This window comes from Rhinoderma darwinii, chromosome 2 (assembly GCF_050947455.1).
Source record: "Rhinoderma darwinii isolate aRhiDar2 chromosome 2, aRhiDar2.hap1, whole genome shotgun sequence".
NCBI lineage: Eukaryota > Metazoa > Chordata > Amphibia > Anura > Rhinodermatidae > Rhinoderma > Rhinoderma darwinii.
The window spans coordinates 246,661,917-246,674,376 of record NC_134688.1 but is presented as its reverse complement, the minus strand read 5'-3'; the positions used below and the strand labels follow the sequence as shown (position 1 = coordinate 246,674,376).

Below are 12,460 nucleotides of genomic sequence, written 5' to 3'. Positions count from 1 at the left end.
AGCGATTCATAAATATGATAAGCAATGGGGTAAATGGGCACAATACTATGGATTGGGAGGTCAATAAAAGTGGAGTGAGATATATCAAGGGATAGAGACATGGACGCGCAGGGGGGGAAGGGGTGTGGAAGGGAGTTAAGGTTGGGGGGTGGGGATGTTATTAAAGAACCATATGGGAAATATGTAATGTATACACAGAATTTATAAGAAAAGATATGTGTAATGTAAATTTTATTTTTCTGCTAAAAGTGGATTTATAGCAGATGACAGATGTATATTGTGTATTTTCAATAAACAGTTGTTTGATTTAAAAAAAGAAAAATCCACAAAGAAGGGTGTGGCACCTGTGTCCCTCAATGAATGCAACGAGAAAGGAATATTACAGTGAGTACAAAAATCAGATTTTCTCGTTAAATCATTCATTGGGGGACACAGCACCATGGGACGTCCTAGAGAAGTCCCCGAGGGTGGGCAGAAAAATCACAGCCATGCAAACAGTCTAAAAGACACTAGGCTAAAACGGAGTAGCTTGGTGTAACAGGAGAGGATATAGCCCACTGGGCCGAGCCTACATTTTTTTTTCCTAGTGTCTGTAAATATATTGAAAAATATGGTTTTAGGATCTAACATGCACATGAAGACCATGCCCCACTTTTTTCCCCTGACATATTTAAATGTGTTGGAAAAGTATATGTGGCTTTAGAGTTACACGCAATGTGGATCGTGTATCAGGTGGTTTTGGGGTTTTTATTGCCACTTTTTCATTAACCTGGCGTTATTAAGCGTGCGCCCTCTCGATGAATAAAGCGCACACTACATAGGGGAGAGACTGGCTCAACACTCGGACGGTGCTCCAGTATTAATAAGTCCCCTACACTGAGTTATCACAATGCACAAATTAAGTTGTTCACTGGTGATATGTGCAAGTGTATGTGTGTCTGTGTCTCATTCTACCTCCATAAAAAGAAAACTGGACAGTGCTTTCCTAAAATGCAATAACCATACAGCTTCTCGGAAAATTGTTCTGCTTTATGAAAAGCTGGGTAAAGGGTCAGATGCAAGACAGCAAACAAAGGTATAGTTATGTGTGGTCACCGCAGTTAATAGTACAGAACCCTATATGGAGAAAAAGCAATTATAACTGCATAAAATCCAGATAACCCTTCCCGCTCAGCTCAGTACTATTACATCGTGCTGAGAGCATCATTCGCGCTCAGCTCAGTAATAGTACTGACCTGATTTCACATAGCGCCATCTTTCCCTGGCGTGTGTGTTTCCCCGGCATCGGTTTCCAATAGCAGGCTATCATAGCTCAGTGTGCAGGGATCGATCGTGGTGGTCCCCACCGATTAACCCCTTAGAAGCCGCATTCAATAGCGATCGCAGATTTTTAGGGGTTAAAGCACCATTGACGTCCCGCAACATTATCGCGGGCACCAATGGCCTCCGGCAGGGAGTGGCTGACAGCTCTAATACACTGCACTATTGCGATCAGGGTCTCCTGCCTTCAAGTCCCCTAGTGGGACCAAAAAAAAAAAGTTAAAAAAAAGTTGTATAAAAAAAAAAATTATTTAAGTTAAAAAGTAACAAGTTAAAATCCCCCTTCTTCCCTGATCAGTCTTTTATTATTAAAAATAGAATAAATAAACTATACATAATTAGTATCGCCGCGTCCGTAACGGCATGAACTACAAAACTATTTGGTTATTTATCCCGCGCGGTGAACGCCTTAAAAGAAAATAATAATATACCATACCAGAATCACAATTTTTTGGTCACTTCACCTCCCAAAAAATTGAATAAAAAGAGATAAAGAAGTTGCATGTACCCAAAAATTTAGTTACACAAAAAACAAGCCCTCACACGGCTTACTTGATGGAAAAATAAAAAAGTTATGGCTCTTAGAATATGTCAACAAAAAAAGTTAATTATTTTTTATAAAAATTATTTTATTGCGAAAACGCCATAAGACATAAAAAAAACTATAAACATCTGGTATCGCCGTAATCGTATCGCCCCGCAGAATAAAGTGAATATGTCATTTATAGCGCACGGTGAAAGTTGTAAAAAATAAAAAACAATAGAAGAATTGCTGTTTTTTAGTCACCATGCCTCATAAAAAATAGAATAAAAACTGATCAAAAAGTCGCATGCACCCCAAGAAAACTACAATGAATTCCTCAAGGGGTCTAATTTCCAAAATAGGGGCACTTTTAAAGGGTTTCCCCTGTACTGGTATCTCAGAAGCTCTGCAAATGTGACATAACGCTCAGAAACCAATCCAGCAAAATCTATCTGGAGCGCTGCCGTTTGTCCAACCAGCAGTGTATGACCACATATGGGGTATTGCCGTAATCAGGAGAAATTGTTTTTAAAAAGTTAGGGTGCTTTTTCTTTTTTATTCCTTATCAAAATTAAAAATGTGTACCTTTTATTGGAAAAATATGTCGTTTCAATTGCACAGCCTAATTCCACAAAATGCATAAAAAAAAAAAAACTGGGGTCCAAATTCCCACTATACCCCTCGATAAATTCCTTGAGGGCTGTAGTTTGCCAAATGGGGCCACTTTTGGGGGTTTTCCCACTGTTTTGGCACAAGACCTCTTCAAACCTGACATGGTGCCTAAAATATATTCTAATAAAAATCTACCCGATCTACCCAAAATCTACCAGGTGCTCCTTTGCTTCTGAGGCCGGTGCTTCAGTCTATTAGCACACTAGGGCAACATGTGGGATATTTCCTAAAACTGCAGAATCTGGGCAATAAATATTGAGTTGCATTTCTCAGGTAAAACCTTGTTTTACAGAAAAAAACTGAAGAAGAAGGATTTTCTGACAAAAAAAAGAAATTTGTAAATGTCACCTCTACTTTGCTTTAAATTACTCTGAAACGCCTAAATGGTTCAGAAACTTTCTGAATGCTGTTTTGAATACTTTGAGGGGGCATAGTTTTTAAAATGGAGTTTTTTATGGGGGTTTCTAATATATAGAAGATGCTCAAAACCACTTCAGAACTGAACTGGTAACTTTAAAAAAAAAGGCTTTTGAAATTGTATTCAAAATATGAGAAATTGCTGCTTATGTTCTAAGCCTTGTAACGCCCTAGAAAAAGAAAAGAATGTTAAAAAAAAACAATGCAAACATAAAGTAGACATATGGGGAATGTTAACTAGTAACTATTTTGTGTGGTATTACTATCTGTCTTACAAGCAGATACATTTAAATTCAGAAAAATGCACATTTTTCAAAATTTTCTCAAAATGTTGCTATTTTTCATAAATAAACACTGAATATATCGACCAAATTTTACCACTAACCTAAAGTCCAATCTGTCACGAGAAAACAATCTCTGAAATGCTTATACCTATCCAAGCGATTCTGAGTTATTACCACATAAAGTGACATGTCAGATTTGAAAAATGGGGTCTGAGCCTTAAGGCCCAAACTCGGCCACGTCATTAAAGAGGCTCTGGTCACCACATTATAAGTGCCCTATCTCCTACATAATCTGATCTGCGCTGTAATGTAGATAACAGTGGTTTTTATTTTGAAAAACGATCAATTTTGAGCAAGTTATGAGCAATTTTAGATTTATGCTAATTTGTTTCTGAATAGACAACTGGCGTGTTTTTACCTTTTGACCTACTGGGCGTTTTAAAGAGAAGTGTATGACGCTGACCAATCAGCGTCATACACTTCTCTCCATTCATGTTCATTTGTATTCACTGCACAGCGTGATCACACTGTGCTATGATTAAGTCCCACAGAAACTTTACCGAAGTGTCGGCAGTGTGAATAGACATCTCGTCTTGGCTGGAGGTGAGGTCTATTCACTCTCAAGACACTTCAGTAAAGTTAATGTGGGTGTATGTGACAGCACAGCGTGATATCGCTGCGCGGTGAATACAAATGGACATGAATGGAGAGAAGTGTATGACGCGGATTGGTCAGCGTCATACACTTCTCTTTACAACGCCCAGTTGGTCAAAAGGTAAAAAAACGCCCAGTTGCCTATCAAGAAACTAATTAGCATAAATCTAAAATTTATCATAACTTGCTCAAAATTGATCGTTTTTCAAAATAAAAAACACTTATCTACATTACAGCGCCGATCAGATTATGTAGGAGATAGGGCACTTATAATGTTTTGACAGAACCTCTTTAACCCCTTAGTGACCAGCCCATTTTAGGCCCTAATGACCAAGCTATTTTATTCGTTTTTCTATAGTCGCATTCAAAGAGCTATAGCTTTTTTATTTTTTCGTCTACATAGCTGTATGAGGACTTGTTTTTTGCGGGATTAGTTGTGCTTTTTAATGGCACCATTTTTGGGTACATATAATTTTTATATTAACTTTTATTAACCTTTTTGGGGGGGGATTATAAAAAAAAACTGAAATTCCGCCATTGTTCTATGCGTTTTTAAATTGACGCCGTTCACTATGCGACGTAAATAACATGTTACCTTTATTCTATGGGTCGGTACGATTACGGCGATACCACATATGTAGAGGTTTTTTTATGTTTTACGACTTTTGCACAATAAAAACACTTTTGAACTAAAATTATTTGCTTTTGCATCGTCGCTTTCCAAGAGCTGTAATTTTTTTATTTTCCCATCAATGTAGTGATTTTTTGGGCTTGTTTTCTGCGGGACAAGACGTAGTTTTGAATGGTACTGTTTTGGGGTGCATGGGACTTATTGATTCATTTTTATTATGACTTTTTTGGGGGGCAATGGGAAAAAATTGCAATTTCGCCATGGTTTTTTGCGGTGTTCACTTTGCGGTTTAAATTACATATTAACTTTATTAATGGAGTCATTACGGTCGCGGCGATACCACATATGTGTACTTTTTTCTTTTTTTACACTTTTACTAAATAAAACCACTTTTTATGGAAAAAAAAGGTTTTATTTATTTTTTTACTGTACTTTTTATTAATAATCTTTATTTCACTTTGATGACTGATTTTATTAGTCCCACTAGGGGACTTTACTGTGCGATATTCCGATCGCTGCTATAATGCTCTGGTATACTTCGTATACCAGAGCATTATTGCCTGTCAGTGTAAATCTGACAGGCAATCTGTTAGGACGTGCCTCCGGCGCGTCCTAACAGGCATATGTCCAGGGCAGACCTGGGGGCTTTTATCAGGCCCCCGGCTGCCATGACACCCCATCGGAGACCCGCGATTGCATTCGCGGGCCGCCGATGGGTGACAGAGGGAGCGCACTCCCTCTGTAAACAAAGTTAAATGCCGCGGTCGCTATTGACGGCGGCATTTAACGGGTTAAACGGTCGCGATCGAAGTAAACTTCGATCGCGGGCGTTGGAGCAGGAGCTCAGCTGTCATCAGACAGCAGAGCCCCGGCTCCTGCCTGCACGGGAGACCCGTGCAGGGACTTAGACTAGGCTGACGTGAAAAGGCGTCAGCCTAGCCTAAAGCCCATTAGTGACTCACGTGAAAAGGCGTATTAGTGGTCACTAAGGGGTTAAGGAGTTAAAGGGTTATTCCCAAGTCTAGTCATATTTTTTTTTAAATGCATCCTAAACCTAAATAAAATTCTAAATCTAGTGTTGTTAAAATTGGTAAAAAATTTGTTCCCTAACCTTTTTTCCCAACTTGATAACTCAGCTAGTGCTGGTAAGGGGGCGTGAGTGGCTCGATGTCAACCAAGCCGCTCTGCACTGTGCACGCTCCCGACGTTGCTAGATAATCTAGTTCTAGCAGCATCGGGAGAACGATCGGCTCAACCAGGCATGGTAAGCTTGTTTGAGACGACCACCTCCCCATTCCCTAGATAGTTTTAGATAGTTTTCTAGTACCACTTTGAATTTCACTGCACCTCCGCCACCCTTCTCGGTAACCCACTTCCCCCCTCGTGGAAATCCACTTCCCCCCCTCGCAGAACCAACGCTCCCCCTCCACCCGTGTGAACACCTGTAACAACTCTAGTAAAACCACTTCACCCCACTAGCGGCATAAGATATAAGATCATATATGGTTGCAGGACCTGGAGCCGACCACTGATGCATACACCCGAGAGGTGGCCGGGCCGGCATCTAATGCGCCGATATGCGCGTTCACGATAATACTGATATCCTCTCCTAAGGACGGAGAGGATATCATTGTGCAAGCGCAGCCACCGCTAGAGGAAAGCAATGGTGGCGGGATCCCTAGACAACGAGCAATAAACATAGAAGTAATGAACAAGAATTTCACAGGAAATAATAGGAAAAGTACATAATTTTGAAAAATAACGGAAATTATAAAAATTCATATTTTTACAAGCTTGAGCAAAATAAAATCGATTTATAAAGATGGGAATAACCCTTTAAAAAAAGTTATATAAGTCCACAAATCAATGACATGAGCTGCAAAATAAAATCTTACGCTGATGTTTTATATGCAATTATACACTGCAAAAGCTCTTTAAGATGTATTCTAGAATTTTCATCACTAGAAGAAAATTATTAGTCACAGATTGGGATGTGATACTAGGGCACATTGCCAGCTGCATTGGGTGCCACCAATATGGAATGTTGCCACAGGAGCACTACAGCCATGTAGGAGATGGCAGGCAGTAATGACATGTCTGGCATGGGTATTACAAACTAATTGATTTTTGTAAATGCATCGGTAAAAATAAATAGGGTGAGCAGATGGCTCAATGGGAATACATGAACCAGTGCTCCCAGCTGAGCTGCTTTTTCATACGGTAAATATGCTTCAGTGGGTATGAGTCCCATCTTTGGACACATACAGCATTTTCTTATTATTGTCTAAGCTCACAACGTCTGCTGCTATTTGGCGTCTTATCTATATAGTAATACAAAAGCCAGAAGTAACAAGGACATCACATCCCGGCTCCATGATATGCTAAATGTATACCAATAGCAAAAATTATGTAATTTACCTGGAGGTTGTTAAGTGGCTCCATTTTCATGACCGGTCCCAGAGTATTGAGAGGAAGGGAAATGTCAATGCTTTGGTTTGGCATGAGGGGTGTATGTATAGCCAGTGGGGCACTAGGTATTACACCAAAGCTGAAATAAAAGAGGAAAAGCATCATTTTGCACCTGGTTGTAAGTGAATGACAGTAGAAATAGGTCTACATTATATTCATGAAGCAGTCTTCGTTGGCTTGATTTGCTTCTGGTGGGGATAACTACACCTACTATTCTCAGCTCTGACTGCCCGATTTCAATAAATTGGAGGAAAAGGATCGGCTGCCAGACAACTCTGGCAATGCTCATTTTTGGATAAACAAGTATAAAACTAAATCGGATAAATTTTCCCCACTTCAAATCTACTAGATTCTACTTTCCCTTATAGATATTAGACTTTCGGCAAAGTCTATTGCCACATTTATTCCTTAACCCCTTAAAGGGAATGTATCATATATTTAGTTTTTATTTTAAATGTTGTAGGTATTTATTTTTTATTTCTAAAACCTTCCCTATTGGCCATATTGGAGACACACACTTCCTTCTTGTGTAGTCAGTACAGCAGAGTGATTGCACTTTATGGCAGCTGACATGACTGGGAGTCAAGTGACAGGGAAATCTCATCGATTTTTAGCCTGTAGGAAGTGCTGGAGTACAAGCACCCCCCACCCCACAAAAGAACAGGGAGTAACGGGGGAGATTGCTTACAGAGTCTTAGGCCCTGTTCACAGTATGTTATAGCCTTCCATCACAGGTACACGTTGGGAGGACTTCGGATATATACCTCGGATGGAAGGCTGAAACGTATCCCACTGTATATGTATACAGTAGGATACGTTGCCCGATCCCCCAGGCAGAGAACTACCTGAAGCGCTGTGCCTGGGGGAAGCTCCTGACGTATCTGTTCATATATGGACAGTGATGTCAATAGCTTTTCATTGACGTAGTCCCCAGCCAGAGCAACGAAAGCGCTCTGGCTGGAGACTCCAGCTCTAGAGAAGATCCTGACGTCACTGTCCATATATGGACAGTGATGTTAGGAGCTTTGCATTGCTGCAGTCCATATGGACAGTGATGTTAGGAGCTTTGCATTGCTGGAGTCCCTGGCCAGAGCGTCGGCAACACTTTGTCCGAAGATTCCACCCCTGGAGAAACCCCATATTTATGGAGAGTAAAGTCAGGGGCTATTCCAGAGCCGGAGTCACCAGCCAGAGTGCTGCCGACGCTCTGGCCGGAGAATCCGGCTTTGGAGACGCTCTTGACGTCACCCCCTTGGGACAAAAGGCTTGGCTAACAATGGCTGATGGATTCATATATATAGAAAATAGCGCAACATTGATACAGTATATTGCATCTATTCATCTTTCCCACACATTTGTTAACATTAGACCAACTTATGGACACAAAGCATGAGGACTGCAGAAACACAGGTAAATCGCAAATTTCTACTACAATTTAGTGTTTATTTAAACCTAAATGCCATATTAACAATAAAAATAAGTAAATTCAAATAAATCAAAAATCATCAAGTAAAACGAAAGTAAACAGTACAAAATGCTTTCTTTGCTTCTTCAGGAATCTAACTTTACCTATTCTTGTTAAACTGGATGGCAAAGTCAGTCATATGTTGCAGGGCCTTGTTGGTGAAATTCATGTCCATGTAGATGTGCCCCTGTCTATGCGAAAATGTGCCCGAGATCTCCAGCCCCTTTGCTTTTACAGCAGGCAGCCAAACCTAGTAAATGGCGCACATGAGAATTACTGATACATTAACCAATAAACAAACTGACTCAATGTTTCTTCTACCAAATGCATTTAAAAGGAATTGCAAAGCACACTTATTAAACGGAGCAAGAAGTCAAATGTTAGTGATATGTATCTGATGTCTTGCAATATACTTGTTTTTAATAAGTACAAGTCAAGTACATCAAAATCTGAATTACCAGTTGCCTTATATTAACAGGTTTCATCTATACACTCACATATATACTGTAAACACGCATTTACACAATGGGGGGAATTCATCAACCGGTTTACACCACTTTGGTGTAAATTATAGCAAAAATCGACACCAACTTGTTGCTGGCATCGATTTCAGTTTGTGGCACAAGGACATCCCAAGATGCGACACATTTATGTGCCTCTTAATAAATTTCTTGTATCTTACTCCAGTGGGCAAAAAAGTGGAGATATTGTCTTTAGCAACCAGTCAGGTTTGAGCTATAATAATTTCCAGTGAAAGGTTACGAAATTAAAGACGTTATCTGACAGGTTGCTATAGGCAGCTGTTTCACCTTTTGTTTGCAAACGTATTCGCATATGAGGCTCAGTTAAGGCCCTTTTGCACCGGCCGATAAGTGGCCGGTGCAGCGATCAACGAGGCATCATTGATCGGCACTTGTTTGCTCCTATCACACGGAGCTATGGATGGGGATGAGCGGTCGTTACTCCGATCGCTCGTCCCCATACATTATCATGCCGGCAGCGCGTCTCCTTGTTTAGACAGGGAGATGTGCTGCCGACAACGATAACATTTCACTTTTGTAAAACGATGCGGCCAGCAGATGATCGAGCGTTACACAGGGCAATCGTCGACAACAAGCGTTCTATGAACGCTCGTCTGCCCGATAATCGTCCAGTGTAAAACCCCTTTAAGAATTGAGTTATGGGTAGTTACCGTCCCCCAGATGTTGAATCTCCTGAACTCAGAAGCCTTCCCGACTATAGTCCTTTTAGAAAGACTTCTACAAACTGCAAGTAATTGACTATTACCACAAGAAGAACATTTGTCAATTTGACTAAACTTCACTGCAGGGGATGAAGAACTAATTGTTTGCAAAGAAAAACACTTGCTGTGCTCCATACAAGAAAGGTTAGGTACAATATGTTATCATTTAAAACACCAATGAATATTACATAACATTCCCTTTGCTAACTACATTGCATCTTAGAGCAATGATCTATGAAGGTAAAAGCAATTCATATGTATCAAGGTATACTTTGTTTTTAGGAAAATTTAAGGAGGACACCAACCAAAAGGGAAATCCATTACCGTCACTAAAAGAAAACGGTGTGAGTAATACTTACAGCTTTTGTTGAGACAAATCCTCCTGGAGCCATGCCTATACCGGTAGAAAGTTCAAACAAATCATTGAGTCCACTACTGACCACGGCTGGAGTAGGGGATGGGGCAAAGGTAGCAGGAACAGAGGAAGGAATGAAAGTTTGCCCAACCTGAGAAACAAAAAAGTGATAGGTGGAAATTTCAATAACTAGTTTGTCCTATTAACGTAAGATTCTAAGAGGTACCAAATATTGTATAAAATGATTCTACTCCGTCACATACATGCAGCTTTACGATGTTTCAAAGGAAAAATTAATTTTTACCAAAATTAAATGCACATACCAGTTTACGGTTATTCATGGTTAGAGATTTGCTTAAAGAGGCTCTGTCACCAGATTATAAATGCTCTATCTCCTACATAATCTGATCGGCGCTGGAATGTAGATAACAGCAGTGGTTTTTATTTTGAAAAACGATCATTTTTTTTCAAGTTATGAGCAATTTTAGATTTAGTTTCTCAATAGACAACTGGGCGTGTTTTTACTTTTGACCAAGTGGGCGTTGTACAGAGGAGTGTATGAGGCTGACCAATTAGTGACCAATCAGTGTCATACACTTCTCATTGTTCCAGCCCAGCTTCTTTCACTGCACAATCTCACTGTGCAGTGAGATTGTGCAGTGAAAGAAGCTGGGCTGGAACAATGACAAGTGTATGACACTGATTGGTCACTAATTGGTCAGCCTCATACACTCCTCTGTACAACGCCCACTTGGTCAAAAGTAAAAACACGCCCAGTTGTCTATTGAGAAACTAAATCTAAAATTGCTCATAACTTGCTAAAAAAAATGATCGTTTTTCAAAATAAAAACCACTGCTGTTATCTACATTACAGCACTGATCAGATTATGTAGGAGATAGGACACTTATAATCTGGTGACAGAGCCTCTTTAAGGAGCAGCTAATGGTAAGTATCTGGAATCTACTCTATCCTGGTCAATGACATTTACAATTCCTTGCAGCTTCTCTTTCTGTTAGCAGACTGCAGACTAATTTTTACCAGTCTGTAGTCTGGATGCCAGTCTGTAGTCTGGATGCCAGTCTGTAGTCTGGATGCCAGTCTGTAGTCTGGATGCCAGTCTGTAGTCTGGATGCCAGTCTGTAGTCTGGATGCCAGTCTGTAGTCTGGATGCCAGTCTGTAGTCTGGATGCCAGTCTGTAGTCTGGATGCCAGTCTGTAGTCTGGATGCCAGTCTGTAGTCTGGATGCCAGTCTGTAGTCTGGATGCCAGTCTGTAGTCTGGATGCCAGTCTGTAGTCTGGATGCCAGTCTGTAGTCTGGATGCCAGTCTGTAGTCTGGATGCCAGTCTGTAGTTTGGAAGTAATCCAAAAATATACCTGATGTAAAGAATAACACCAGGTAGACAACAAAATAAAATATGTAAATCTTTATTATCCCATACAGGAGAAATTACCCACAAAAACCATACATTTAAAATACACAGAACTAAAAACACCCCGGATGGGAATGTGCACCAAGTCCCATGAAAATGACCATATGTTATAACAAGATGACAGCATAAGACATACTAGTAAAATAGCCAGAAGATCCAATATCTAGAATGATCAACTATAAACGGCAAGATATGACTCAATAATTATGCAAAAATGCATCAAAGTCTATCAAGGTCTAAATAGATCGTCATTTACCTGAAGTGGACATGGTAAAAGGAACACACTCCGATCCGAGGACCACCTCGACGCGCATTTCGCTTCCTTCGTCAGGTTTTTATGGTTTTTGTGGGTAATTTCTCCCGTATGGGATAATAAAGATTTACATATTTTATTTTGTTGTCTACTTGGTGTTATTCTTTTTTTTTTTTTTAACTCGCTTTATTGAAAATTTTTCAAAGTTTAACAAAAGTCAAATTCAAAATAGTGAATGGACCACAATGTCCACTTGGTGTTATTCTTTACATCAGGTATATTTTTGGATTTCTGATAATCATTGTCATACCTGATGGTTTGATATATGCTCTAAGTACAATTTCTGTTGATAATGTAGTTTTGAAGTAAACTAGGGAGGAAAGTTGTATTTCTCAAGCAAGCATTCAGCAGACTGTGATCAGTTGTGAAGCTAATGAGAGTAATCCTAAGACCCACTTTACATATGTCCATCGATCCGGTTTGGTTTGCTTCCAGCGTGGTACATAAACGCTGAGGGATGCCATGCTTTCCTATAGGAGAAATTTTGGTATACAAACTTGGTCTTCATTTGTGTCCAGGTCAGGGATAAAACAACTGGTATATGTGAACCCAGTTTAGCATGTGGCCTCATGCACACGGCCGTAGCCATGTGCACGTTCCGTGATTATGGAACGGACAGCTGCAGAGTGTCAAACGCAGGCCATCCGCAATTCATGGACCCTGCATAAAGAAGATGTGCTT

At 40.1% G+C, this 12,460-nt stretch overlaps 1 protein-coding gene across 2 annotated transcripts in view; it reads right to left on the bottom strand.

The window, feature by feature from the left end:
• The window catches only part of AP2B1 (adaptor related protein complex 2 subunit beta 1), a 111,415-nt gene that overhangs the window by 15,297 nt on the left and 83,658 nt on the right, over positions 1-12,460 (bottom strand). For both annotated transcript variants that reach the window (XM_075853011.1, XM_075853012.1), the window contains 3 exons: positions 10,038-10,184; positions 8,540-8,685; positions 6,920-7,049 (listed from right to left, as the gene is read on the bottom strand). In XM_075853011.1, the coding sequence (XP_075709126.1) occupies positions 6,920-7,049; positions 8,540-8,685; positions 10,038-10,184 (423 nt within the window). The remainder of the gene's footprint in view (positions 1-6,919; positions 7,050-8,539; positions 8,686-10,037; positions 10,185-12,460) is intronic.